Source organism: Pristiophorus japonicus, chromosome 11 (genome assembly GCF_044704955.1).
Source record: "Pristiophorus japonicus isolate sPriJap1 chromosome 11, sPriJap1.hap1, whole genome shotgun sequence".
Lineage (NCBI taxonomy): Eukaryota > Metazoa > Chordata > Chondrichthyes > Pristiophoridae > Pristiophorus > Pristiophorus japonicus.
Genome location: NC_091987.1, coordinates 57,020,236 through 57,034,841, shown reverse-complemented (window position 1 = coordinate 57,034,841; position 14,606 = coordinate 57,020,236). Strand labels below are relative to the sequence as shown.

Below are 14,606 nucleotides of genomic sequence, written 5' to 3'. Positions count from 1 at the left end.
CAACTGTTACTGCCCCCAAACAGGGCGATACACAATTTCCACCCCTGAACTTTTTTTACCCTAAATCTTTGGGGATTTAAAGTTCCTGACATACTGCCTTGTTGCCATTGGGGGGTGTAAGTGCGCTTTGTTTCACAGAAGTGTCTCAGGACAATTGCAGCAAATTAAGTACTGAATTTGGCTGCCTAAGCTTTAGCAAATGTTGTTAATGGCTAGTCTGTTCTGTGTTAATTCAAGATTATGTGCTCCACTTCAACACTTTCTAGACACACATTCTTGGCAAAATGTTTTCACAAAGGAAAACTACTTTAAACATGACAACAGGGATTGAATTTCAGCCAGTGGGCATGAGAGTTATACAGGCAAGAATTTAACTATGATTTCCATTAAAATTAAATTATTATCTCATATGTACTAGACAAGGGAAAACAAAATGTGTTGGATTAGTATTTAAAGAGTTGCCTGGAATTACCTCTGCCTAATTACAAAACCTGCGCCAGTCTATATTGAAAGACACCAGTTGCATGTGGTCCATTTCCCCAATCCATGTAGATCTTTTTTTCTCATTCACGGGATGTTGGCAAGGCTGCATTTTAGCACGGTCGTGGTCACAGAGCTCTGCCATCTTCTGCAACCAGACCTCGAGCCTCAGATCAGGGTGAAGACGACTCTCTGTGGCGGTGAAGACGACTCTATGTGGCAGTAAAGGTCAGCATCTATCTCAATTTCTACGCCAATGGATCTTTCCAGGGAGCAACAGGAGACATCTCTAACATCTCCCAATTTGCCGTTCTATTCTCCACCCGCGAGGTCACAGATGCTCTGTACAGAAGGAGGAGGGACTACATCTCCTTCCCCATGAGCAGAGAGAAGCAGCACAAGTGTGCATGTGGCTTTGCCAGGATACTGGGCTTCCCCATGTTGCAGGGTGCCATTGACTGCACCCCCGTCACTTTGCGAGCACCGCATCACAATCCTGCGATCTTCCGTAACCGCAAAGGCTACCACTCACAATGTCCAGTTGGTGTGCGACCACATATGCAGAATCCTCACAGTCAATGCCCGCTATCCTGGCAGCTGCCACGATGCCTTCATCCTGAGCCAGCTCTGTTCCAGCCCCCAAATGAAGCTCACGGTTGGCTGCACAGAAACGAGGGCAATCCGCTTTCCATCTGGCTCATGATTCCCCTCCGCAACCCCACCTCTCCTACCCATCACTCATACAGTGAGAGCCATGCAGCCACTGGGAACATCATTGAGCAGACCATCAGAGTGCTGAAGCAACGCTTCTGCTGCCTTGACCACTCCGGAGGAGTCCTCCAGTACTCGCCTGAGCGAGTGTCCTTATTTGTTGTCGTCTGCTGCATGCTGCACATGAGGGCACAGCCATTGCCACCAGGCATAGCCACACCACCTGAGGAGGAGCAGGAGCAGCAACATGAGCGATGGAGGAGGCTGCAAGGCCCTCGTGCAGATGCAAGCAAAGAACTCGACCATTGTTGTCAGTCTTCGGTTCCAGTTAATTCCAACCCACTTCTCAGTTCCTCTGGACGTCTCCATGACCGCATCCATTTTCCCTTCCATTGCAAAGCCCCAAAACAGAAATGTCAGACAGCAGCAATGATTAAACGTTCCAATCAAAATTGATATATTAACAACAACGGCTTACATAATGTATTAACATCATCCTTGTGAATTTCCTTATACAGGTGCAGCATCGAAAATCCGGAGTTCCGGAATCAGTAGTGTTCTGGACTCCCGACTGATCGGTGGCAGGTCTGTCCGGAATCCGTAAAATGTTCCAGAATCCAGACCCGTCAACCCTGCCGACCTCGGAGCCCCGCCGCTTCCCGACCTCAGGCCTCTCCTCGCTGCAACTCCCTTTGTCCTTACCTTGCCGTCGCCGCTGCACTTATCTTGGGGTCTCCTCGCTGGCCGGCCCGAACACCACCTCTGCGATGGGGCCTGCTGGCCCAAACATCACCTCGGCGGGGCCGGCTGGCCCAAACAGCTCCTCCACGGCGGGCCACGGCCGAACAGCTCCTCCACGGCGGGGCCCACCGGCCCAAACTCCTCGACGGGGCCCACCCGCACAGCTCCTCGGCGGGACCCCACCCCCCCGCCTTCTGACGTTCCGAAATCCGAAAATACCCAAACCTGGGCTCGAGTGTTTCTGGATTTGTGATGTCAGAAGACAATTGAAAGTCCGGAAAAGCCCGGAATCTGGAGGGGCCTCGGCCCCGAGAGTTACGGATTCTCGACGCTGCACCTGTATCCCCTTTTTGTTCTAACTAATCTAGTGCTGCACAGTGTGCCCCTGTGGCTGCAGTACGGCTGGTCGAAGGCTGCTGTGTGTCAGGGCCAGAGACTACAGATGACCTTCCAGGACCCCCTCAACCAGCTCTGGGGCTTGAAGGCCCGGCTGCAGGCGACACCACCTCAAGCTGGACAGCAGCAGTCTGGGCTGGCTGGGTGACGGCCAGCGACAAGTGCAATGGCGGAGTGGCAGTGGTGGGCTCAGGAATGCTGTCATCATGAGTTGAGGACAGCAGGTTCTTGCTCCACTGACTCACTGCCACTCCCCCGGGGCATCACCTCAGCATCCCCACCAGTCTGCTGCAGAACAGTTTGGTGGGCTGCTGCGACACAGCGAGATTCCAGGTGGAGTGTGAGGGACCTAGCGGCGAGGCCAGCAGCTAGAACACACGTGGCATCCATCTGAGATTGCGTGAGAGAGTCTGAGATTTCATGTCAGTGTTCACTGACTGCATGATAACACCAACATGTTGCGTGGTATCAACCTGAAACTGCATAAGAGCAGTCTGAGCTTCCAAGCCACCAGCCATTGTCTGCATTACAGCACTGAGACGTTAAGGTGCTTCCGCCTGTGCTGCCACGTCGCCCATCATACATATCATGAGGTCTGGATCCGCACGGTCTCTGGGAGTCCACCATCATCTGCAAACTGGCAATGATGGGCTCCATGGTGTGCGCAGAGCTCTCTGCAAGGCTGGAGGCGGACTCCTCCACACTCTGTACCACTGCCGAGAGCCTCTTGGGCACCCTTCCCATTGCACCTATGATGGCAAGGTGCATGGCCATCAACCGTTTTGTGTGCGCCTCCCCATTGAGATCCTCATCTGAATCCTGTGGAGCAGAACTCGTGCACGAACTCGCCCTCCGGGGAGATGACTCCTGAGGTTCCCTTTCCCGTTGGCCTTGCTGCAGCCCGCTCGAACATAAGAACATAAGAAATAGGAGCAGGTATAGGCAATTTGGCTCATTGAGCCTGCTCCGCCATTCAATACGATCACGGTTGATCTGATCCTGGACTCAGCTCCACTCATGGACTCGGATCCTCTTCCCTGTCCATTCCCCATAACCCTTACCGCTCAAAAATCTGTCTATCTCCGCCTTAAATATATTCAATGACCCAGCCTCCACAGCTCTCTGGGGCAGAGAATTCCATAGATTTACAACCCTCTGAGAGAAGAAATTCCTCCTCATCTCAGTTTTAAATGGGCGGCCCCATATTCTGAGACTATGTCCCCTAGTTTTAGTTTCCCCTATGAGTGGAAATATCCTTTCTGCATCCACCTTGTCGAGCCCCTTCATTATCTTATATGTTTCGATAAGATCACCTCTCATTCTTCTGAACTCCAATGTGTATAGGCCCAACCTACTCAACCTATCTTCATAAGTCAACCTCCTCATCTCCAGAATCAACCTAGTGAACCTTCTCTGAACAGCCTCTGCAAGTATATCCTTCCTTAAATATGGAGACTAAAACAATATGCAGTTCTCTAGGTGTGGCCTTACCAATACCCTGCACAGTAGTAGCAGGACTTCTCTGCTTTTATACTCTCTCCCCCTTGCAATAAAGGCCAACATTCCATTTGCCTTCCTAATTACTTGCTGTACCTGCATACTAACTTTTTGTGTTTCATGCACAAGGACCCCCAGGTCTCTCTGTACTGCAACACTTTGTAAATTTTCTCCATTTAAATTGTAATTTGCTTTTCAATTTTTGCTGCCAAAGTGGATAACCTCACATTTTCCCACATTATACTTCATCTGCCAAATTTTTGCCCACTCACTTAGCCTGTCTATATCCCTTTGCAGATTCTTTGCGTCCTCCTCACAATTTGCTTTCCCACCCATCTTTGTATCATCAGCAAACCTTGCTACATTATGCTCGGTCCCTTCATCCAAGTCATTACTATAGATTTTAAATAGTTGAGGACCCAGCACCGATCCCTACGGCACCCCATTAGTCACTGTTTAACAACCGGAAAGTGACCCATTTATCCCAACTCTGTTAGCTAGCCAATCCTCTATCCATGCTAATATATTGCCTCCAATCCCATGAACTTTTATCTTGTGCAGTAACCTTTTATGTGGCATCTTATTGAATGCCTTCTGGAAATCCAAATACGCCACATCCATTGGTTCCCCCTTATCCACCCTGTTCGTTACATCCTCAAAGAACTCCAGCAAATTTGTCAAATATGATTTCCCTTTCATAAAACCATGCTGACTCTACTTGATTGAATTATGCTTTTCCAAATGTCCCGCTACTTAATAATGGACTCCAGCATTTTCCCAACGACAGATGTGAGACTAACTGGTCTATAATTTCCTGCTTTCTGTCTGCCTCCTTTTTAAAATTGGGCGTTACATTTGCGGTTTTCCAATCCGCTGGAACCGCCCCAGAATACAGGGAATTTTGGTAGATTACAACCAATGCATCCATTATCTCTGCAGCCACCTCTTTTAAGATCCTTGGATGTAAGCCATCAGGTCCATGTGACATAGAAACATAGAAACATAGAAAATAGGTGCAGGAGTAGGTCATTCGGCCCTTCGAGCCTGCACTGCCATTCAACAAGACCATGGCCGATCATTCCCTCAGCCTTCCCGCCTTCTCTCCATGCCCCTTGATCCCCTTAGCCGTACGGGCCATATCTAACTCCCTCTTCAAAATATCCAATAAACTGGCATCAACAACTCTCTGCGGCAGGGAATTCCACAGGTTAACAACTCTGAGTGAAGAAGTTTCTCCTCATCTCAGTCCTAAATGGCCTACCCCTTATGTCCGCTTTTAGTCCCATTAATTAATTAATTATTTTTTTTAATGAATTAATTTACCGAGTAATACTTCATTAGTGATTGCATTAAGTTCCTCCCTCCCTATAGCCCCTTGATGATCAATTATTGGAATGTTTTTAGTGTCTTCTACTGTGAAGACCGATACAAAATATTTGTTCAATGTCTCTGCCACTTCCCTGTTCTCCATTATTAATTCCCCAGTCTCAACCTCTAGGGGACCAACATTTACTTTTCCTTTTTTATGTACCTGTAGAAACTCTTACTATCTGTTTTTAAATTCCATGCTAGTTTACTTTCATAATCTATCTACCCTCTCTTTATCATTGTTTTAGTCATTCTTTGCTGGCTTTTAAAAGTTTCCCAATCCCCTGGCCTCCCACTAGTCTTGGCCACATTGTATGCTCTTGTTTTCAATTTGATACCATCCCTTATTTCCTTAGTTAGCCACGGATGGTTATCCCTTCTCTTACAATATTTCCTTCTCATTGGGATATATTTTTGTTGTGAGTTATGAAATATCTCTGTAAATGTCTGCCACTGCTCATTAACCGTCCCATACTTAAATCTATTTTCCACGACCACTTTAGTCAACTCGGCCCTCATACCTTTGTAATCTCCTTTATTTAAGCTTAGGACACTGGTTTGAGAACCAACTTTCTCACCCTCCAACTGAATTTGAAATTCAACCATATTATGGTCACTCATTCCTAGAAGATCCTTTACTAGGAGATCATTTATTAATCCTGTCTCATTACACAGTACCAGATCTAAGATAGCCTGCTCCCTGGTTGGTTCCGCAACATACTGTTCAAGGAAGCTGTCCCGGATACACTCTATGAACTCTTCCTTAAGGCTGCCCTGGCCAATTTGCTTAGTCCAATCAATATGAAGGTTAACTGCCTGCGCAGTTAATTCATCCACCAGGAAGACACAAATGACCTTCTGGAAATACTAGGGTTTCGAGAGTTTAGCGAAAAGAAGGAACTGAAGGAAATCCTTATTAGTCAGGAAATTGTGCTAGGGAAATTGATGGGATTGAAGGCCGATAAATCCCCAGGGCCTGGTAGGCTGCATCCCAGAGTATTTAAGGAAGTGGCCCTAGAAATAGTGGATTCATTGGTGATCATTTTCCAACATTCTATTGACTCTGGATCAGTTCCTATGGACTGGAGGGTAGCTAATGTAACACCACTTTAAAAAAGGAGGGAGAGAGAAAATGGGGAATTATAGACCGGTTAGCCTGACATCGGTGGTGGGGAAAATGTTGGAATCAATTATTAAAGATGAAATATCAGCACATTTGGAAAGCGGTGACAGGATCGGTCCAAGTCAGCATGGATTTATGAAAGGGAAATCATGCTTGACAAATCTTCTAGAATTTTTTGAGGATGTAAGTAGTAGAGTGGACAAGGGAGAACCAGTGGATGTGGTGTATTTGGACTTTCAAAAGCCTTTTAACAAGGTCCCACACAAGAGATTGGTGTACAAAATCAAAGCACTATAATTGGGGGTAATGTATTGACGTGGATAGGGAAGTGGTTGGCAGGCAGGAAGCAGAGAGTTGGAATAAACGGTCCTTTTCAGAATGGCAGGCAGTGACCAGTGGGGTGCCGCAGTGTTCAGTGCTGGGACCCCAGCTATTTACAATATACATCAATGATTTTGATGAAGGAATTGAATGTAAGAGCTCCAAGTTTGCAGATGACACTTAAGCTGGATGGTGGTGTGAGCTGTGAGGAGGATGCTAACAGACTGCAGGGTGACTTGGACAAGTTAGGTGAGTGGGCAAATGCATGGCAGATGCAGTATAATGTGGATAAATGTGAGGTTATCCACTTTGGTGGCAAAAACAGGAAGGCAGAATATTTTCTGAATGGTGACAGATTAGGAAAAGGGGAAGTGCAACGAGACCTGGTACATCAGTCATTGAAGTTTGGCATGCAGGTACAGCAGGCGTGAAGAAGGCAAATGGCATGTTGGCCTTCATAGCTAGAGGATTTGAGTATAGGAGCAGGGAGGTCTTACTGCAGTTGTACAGAGCCTTGTTGAGGCCACACCTGGAATATTGTGTTCAGTTTTGGTCCCCTAATCTGAGGAAAGACATTCTTGCTATTGAGGGAGTATAGCGAAGGTTCACCAGATTTATTCCTGGGATGGCAGGACTGACATGAGGAGAGACTGGATCAACTGGGCTTGTATCCGCTGGAGTTGAGAAGAATGAGAGGGGATCTCAAAGAAACATATAAAATTCCGATGGGATTGGACAGGTTAGAGGCAGGAAGAATGTTCCCGTTGCTGGGGAGTTCCAGAATCAGGGGTCACAGTCTAAGAATAAGGGGTAAGCCATTTAGGACCGAGATGAGGAGAAAATTCTTCACTCAGAGAGTGGTTAACCTGTGGAATTCTGTACCACAGAAAGTTGTTGATGCCAGTTCGTTAGATATATTCAAAAGGGAGTTAGATATTGCCCTTACGGCCAAAGGGATCAAGGGGTATGGAGAGAAAGCAGGAAAGGGACACTGAGGTTGAATGATCAGCCCGGATCTTATTGAATGGTGGTGCAGGCTCGAAGGGCCGAATGGCCTGCTCCTGCACCTAATTTCTATATTTCTATATTAAAATCACCCATGATTATTGCCGTTCCTTTATTACAAGCTTCATAAGAACATAAGAATTAGGAACAGGAGTAGGCCATCTAGCCCCTCGAGCCTGCTCCGCCATTCAATAAGATCATGGCTGATCTGGCCGTGGACTCAGCTCCACTTACCTGCCCGCTCCCCATAACCCTTAATTCCCTTATTGGTTAAAAATCTATCTATCTGTGACTTGAATACATTCAATGAGCTAGCCTCAACTGCTTCCTTGGGCAGAGAATTCCACAGATTCACAACCCTCTGGGAGAAGAAATTCCTTCTCAACTCGGTTTTAAATTGGCTCCCCCGTATTTTGAGGCTGCGCCCCCTAGTTCTAGTCTCCCCGACCAGTGGAAACAACCTCTCTGCCTCCATCTTGTCTATTCCTTTCATTATTTTAAATGTTTCTATAAGATCACCCCTCATCCTTCTGAACTCCAACGTGTAAAGACCCAGTCTATTCAATCTATCATCATAAGGTAACCCCCTCATCTCCGGAATCAGCCTAGTGAATCGTCTCTGTACCCCCTGCAAAGCTAGTATATCCTTCCTTAATTAAGGTGATCAAAACTGCACGCAGTACTCCAGGTGTGGCCTCACCAATACCCTATACAGTTGCAGCAGGACCTCCCTTCTTTTGTACTCCATCCCTCTCGCAATGAAGGCCAACATTCCACTCGCATTCCTGATTACCTGCTGCACCTGCAAACTAACTTTTTGGGATTCATGCACAAGGACCCCCAGGTCCCTCTGCACTGCAGCATGTTGTAATTCCTCCCCATTCAAATAATATTCCCTTTTACTGTTTTTTTCCCAAGGTGGATGACCTCACATTTTCTGACATTGTATTCCATCTGCCAAACCTTAGCCCATTCGCTTAACCTATCTAAATCTCTTTGCAGCCTCTCTGTGTCCTCTACACAACCCGCTTTCCCAATAATCTTTGTGTCATCTGCAAATTTTGTTACACTACACTCTGTCCCCTCTTCCAGGTCATCTATGTATATTGTAAACAGTTGTGGTCCCAGCACCGATCCCTGCGGCACACCACTAACCACCGATTTCCAACCCGAAAAGGATCCATTTATCCCGACTCTCTGCTTTCTGTTCGCCAGCCAATTCTCTATCCATGCTAATACATTTCCACTGACTCCGCGTACCGTTATCTTCTGCAGTAACCTTTTGTGTGGCACCTTTTTGAATGCCTTTTGAAAATCTAAATACACCACATCCATCGGTACACCTCTATCCACCATGCTCGTTATATCCTCAAAGAATTCCAGTAAATTAGTTAAACATGATTTCCCCTTCATGAATCCATTATTTCTTGATTTATACTCCATCCAATAATGTAGTTAATGTTAAGGGGCCTATAGACTACGCCCACCAGCAACTTTTTCCCCTTATTATTCCTTATCTCCACCCATTCTATGCCCCGGTGCATCACTCAGTGCAGACCCCTCTACTAAGCTAACCTCTGAGGAACACCTAGTGTCATTCTCTGAACTGGTGCTTGCGGGTGAGAGGTGCAATGCTCCTCCTCCTCCTCCTATTCTTCCTCTCCCTCCAGAATCTGTTGGGGGGGGGGGGGTGGGGGGCTCAGGTGCAGGCTGCACATTATCTGCTGGGTTATCTGAAAGCATAAATGGCACAAGATTCGCATTAAGGTGAGGGCAGTGGGGCAGGAATAGAGGGAGGAATGCAGACAGTATCCGGAGCTAGAAAGTGATAATGCATTCTAGTGGGGGGGCGGGGATTGGGCGGCGGGGGCGGGGGGGCTGGTGGTGGGAGTGGTATGAGAGAAGGAGAGGGATTTGGAAAGTGCTAAAGCATTGTGGTGTGTTTGTGTGGAGGGGCGGCGGGGGTGGCTGGTTTGCGAGAAGGAGAGGGGATAAAGATACCGTTGTCCACAGCGGGGTCGGCGTCTACGCGCCCACCACCTGCGGTCCCATGAGACGCAGCACTCGCTCCTCGATGTCAGAGCGGGGTCACAGGTCAGGTGCCCCTCTTCCAGTCCTTTGCTGCTCCCACCTGTTACGTGCCATCTTGGCTTGCACAAAGAAAAGAACTGGTGTGGGTAAGAGTCCAGCAATGTATGTGGAAGATATGCCCGCTGTGGCTGAATAGCTGTGAATGTAGGCAAGGCGTGAGATGAGGATGTGAGTGTGAGTATCTGCAGATGCTTGCTGGTTGAATGGTGTGGAAGTGCTGGTTTGCAAAGTGTGCGCAGACAGAAGTTGAGAGGCTGGTATGGAGGAGGTGCGGAAGCTTGTACTCACTTTGACCATCCGACATTGGTCGTTGAATTTCTTGCAGCACTGGGTCAGGCTTCTCTGCACCTCAGTGCTTCTCGACACCTGCCTGGCCACATGGCACGGAACATCTGCGGTGATGTCCCCCTTCCCGAGGCAGGGAAGAGGGAGGCCCTCCTGGTTTCTAGTGCCCCCATCAATGCCTCCAAAGCCACATCACTGAATCTGGTGGCCCTGTCCCTTGAAGAGGGATTTGCAGGATCTATTTCACCTCATTCCGGGACTCCACAGATCAGTGAATGATTTCAGCAATGCTGAAAACTAGCATCGGCAGGTTCAAATGACCACCCCTTTAAGAGCCTAATGGAGCTGGAGTTGAGGAATGAAGGCTGATTGATGAATGGAACTCAGCTGAAATTGGGTAAATGGCTGTGAATAGTGCCGCTGCAACGCCCAGCTGTGAGGCTATTAACGCCTCATTTAACACCCCACCTCCCCCTCACTCCTGGGGCGAAAATGCCCAATTTGCCACAAGTTGACAACCCATCTTGCCAGGCACTAAATTTTCCCTGAGAAAAAATTACCGTGTCAAAGGGGTGCTGGCCAATTTTGCCTACCATAGCTCTATCTATCACCATTAGCAGTTTTGGTTATCTACAACACCTACATTAATCTAGTGATGGAATACTGGAAACCATGCTTGTTATGAGTGTGTGGATTATGTTTCATTTTTAGGCAGAATTCAAATGATGAAGAGCTATTTGATGCTAGATCTGAGTGGTTTCTGCATTTGAATTTCTAACGACTGCATGAGTATAAATTGCAGGAGTTTTTTGGAAGTTGCAGGAGCTCCAATGCATAAGTATATATTTGTATTGTTGATGGTGGCAGTGTATTTATGAATTCTAATAAGGTTAAGTTTCTGGGAAACTGGCTAAAAGAGAATTGAGCATCACCCGCATCCCAGGAATAAAAAAAAAAGCACAGCAATTCCTCTGAAAATCTGGTGACAGGAAACTTATGTGACATTCTTCACTTGAGGGATAAAAGATGATAAAAGACATTGATACCAAAAGTGGAATGAGATGATGAAGAGACTATGGGGCTGACCCGTTAATGCCCGTTTGCGGCGGCCATTCCTAAAAATCGAATAGCCGACGCTTTGGGGTCAACAGGCCGACCCAACCTAAATTCAGATTGGGGATTTTTCGGCCTGTTGACTCAACTAGTTGCACCGCCAATTTAAAGGAATAAAAAATACTTACTGGCAATTTTCAGTTCGATCCCTTGATCCCCTGTCGTGCGGTGCCTCCAGGCAGGTTTTCTGCCGGTGCACCATCTCTAAACTGAGTGCGGCCCGGCAGCGCGGCCGTTCTTAAAGGGGAGGTCCCACTGCCGCGGCTGCAATGGAAGAATTTTTGCTGGCCGACTTGCCGATCGGCCGGCAAAATAGTGGCCACGGTTTCAGCCGGGCTGCCAACGCATGGGTGTCAGGCTACTGGCCCGGCTGAAACCCTCCCTGGTGGCCCAGTGGCCAAAGTTTTAAAAAAAACGACCGCATCTCTCCCATTTAACAGAGGGGAGAGAGAGCACGTGGTAATGCACATGCGCTGTGATGTCACCACATTGATTGATAGCGGCGGATGGCCAATAGGGGATTACGTCTCTCGAACTGTATAAATTCATTGAGAGCGAAAACTGTTCTCTACAAATTCAAAATTACTATACTCTGAGTCGGTACAGTCCAAACCTATTTAAAGGATGACCTACTGCATGCTAGCTAGATTCTATCTGCTCTGGTATTAGAGAGATGTGGTCACGGAGTCAGTCCTGTAAAAGATTATAACTTATGCAGCACCGTAAAATTTGCTAGTGCTTAAGCCAGACCTCTGATATTATGCCAAGTACACAAGACCTAGTGAAGCTGCAGCTTGGCATTCAGTATCTGCTTAGGGTATCAGCAGTACATCTTTGTACACTGCTTTTCATTCTGTCTCATTTTTTAAATGGCACCTACATTTTGTATGACCATGAATTTGTAGTAGGAGGCTTATGGTGGGGAAATGCCTCCAATCAGCAAATAAAATGTCCATGTACCCGGTGGTCCGGGAGGTATGGAGATTCGCAGTCCTGGGCCTCTCTGGGTACGTGCGGGAAGAGGCCCACCTATCTTGGGCGCATGCAGTTCGTAAGCGCTCCTGGGATCACATGGGCCAGCCCACGAGTGACAGAAAGGGACCCCCATTCATACTTATGGGAATTCTGTATGAATGGGAATACCCCCCAAAATACCTCTATACTTCAAATAAATGAATAAAAAAATCACATATTTAAAATGAATTACAAAAAATGTAATTAAAAAAAATACATTTACACATGCATTAAAGGGGCTAAAAATAAACGCCTTATTTCACAGATTTTTAAATGTATAAATTATTGATTACATTTTATTTTTCCGAGAGAATTCTTGACAGATCGCAAGTTCTGGGTTTTAGCGCATGCACAGCGCGTGCCTAAACCTGGAACTTGCGTGGCCCCTATGGGCGTGTGTGCACCTCGTACCCGTCCGTAGAAGCCACAAATTATGGTCCAATGTGTTTTATAATCAGGACACTTATCAGCTGCTGTTATCTCCTTTCAAAGGAATTTCAAAATCCCAGAAAGAGGCTTGTATGTAAAGTGGGATGAGAAAAGAACACTGCCATGCACCCTGTATGGTACCAAACTCTTAAACTGACAGTGTCCCCTTGTTTTTTTCCATCATTTTGATGACTGTTTAATTTCTTTCAAAGAATGAAGATGACCAATGTAGATAATTTATATGTTAATTAACTATAAAACAAATAATTTTCCTAATTTTGAAATGGAAGCATTTGTTTTGTATGAAATTTCTTATCTTTTTTTAAGAAGACTGGAGAGTGATTGTAGTATAAATACTGATTATTATGGACAAACAGAAACCCTTTCCTGGGAAAAATATAGCCATCTTTGGATTGCATTTCACCATTTACATTTTGGGAAAACTATTGTGTGTGATATTAACTAATAACAATGTATCATTTGTGTGAAGAAGCTGCTTCATTTAGTAAAAATTATTATTCCAAAATTATTTGTTTCCTTTCTTTTCCATTCAGGCTCACGGCTTGAGATTTCCTTGGTCTCACTTAGAGGCACTGAAACAACTTTGGACAGGTGACACGGTTCCTGTGAAAGATCTCAAGGTAGACTCGGATAAAGCTAAAGAAAATCTTGCGTTGTGTTTGTGGACAGAAAATTTAATTGAAGTGAGCTAAGTAAAATGAACTATCATTTGAGTTGGCTCGTTGTAGTTTGAGTGCCTTTTACTGTTCTATATGACAATAAAAACATGGAACTGAAAATGTCTGCTTTTTGGAGTATTCAGCTTACTGCAAAGATGTACAGTATTTGCAAAAACAATTCCCAAAGTTTCATGGCATGTATAGGAAATAAAATGAATATATCAGCTTCACATATTCATATGTGTTTCAGCTGAGGCACATGTTCAATGTTTTTTCAATACCATTATTATGCAGTCCATGATGTAATACTGAGAAAATACAATTTTCTAGTGCTAGCCTCTCCTATCCTCCATATAGAATATGTTCCTTCATTTTAGAAATCACTCTGCTTGTCTCTCTACCCCTTTTTTAAACAAAAAATATATATGTATATCTTTAACCAACATTTTCTATTGATTCCCATTGTTTAGATCAAAATCTTTTAGGTACCTATTGGATATGATATTTAACCAATGAGCAGAACTAACCAAAAAGTAATTGGGTGGAATTTTTAATAATGAAATTAAAAATACAAAACTCTAGCTCCAACAACATTTTCTGTAACCTTGCGAACAGCTCCACTGTGATAAACAGATGAGCTGAATCCTTAATTAGGACACACTAGATGGATCCCATTGAGTTTGTAGTGCTGTATTGATATTGTCAAAATGTAGTATGTAGCTTTAAAATTGTTGATACACTGCAGTGTACACAGAAACCTGTTCTTAACTTTGGTACTGACCTAGATGCTTAATCTAGGTGACTCATACTGCAACAATACTTGTTTGAAACCTAATAATGTTTCACACCTTTGACATGCTTAGAATAAGTGAACTTCCTGAAGATGACTGAATCTTTAGAGAGCCCCTGTTTCCCGGGGTGGACACGCCTAACTTTGTTTGGAAAAAATCCTGAAGCACTAAAGCAAATGATATTTAAAACAAGAAAATTGAGACCTACATTTGCTCAAAGCTTGCTTACATAACACATCCACTTTTAGTGATCTAATTCTGTTGTGCTCAAAGCTTTTCAAGGTGGATGGCCACTTTTCCAGGCTCCATTTGAAACATTCTGTCACTCTCACCTCTAGTTCATTGATTTTTAAACTGGGTTCTGTGGATCTAGAGGTTTCTGCAAAAAGGTTCTGGGGGGTTGGGTCTGAGGTCATCAGATTTCTTTCATCTGTGGCCAGGCATACCACATGCCATACGCACTGTATCTTGAGTATTCTGCATTCTATATTTTTTCTGCATTTGTTGACATAGTGTGTTATTTCTGTTGCTATCTTTTAATAAAATAAACATTTACTGCAA

The 14,606-nt window shown here is 45.3% G+C and overlaps 1 protein-coding gene across 9 annotated transcripts in view; it reads left to right on the top strand.

The window, feature by feature from the left end:
• The window catches only part of riox2 (ribosomal oxygenase 2), an 84,099-nt gene extending 69,493 nt beyond the window's left edge, over positions 1 to 14,606 (top strand). For all 9 annotated transcript variants that reach the window (XM_070893402.1, XM_070893399.1, XM_070893400.1 and 6 more), the window contains one exon: positions 13,129 to 14,606. In XM_070893402.1, coding sequence (XP_070749503.1) covers positions 13,129 to 13,287 — 159 coding nt within the window. In that variant the 3' untranslated portion in view covers positions 13,288 to 14,606. The remainder of the gene's footprint in view (positions 1 to 13,128) is intronic.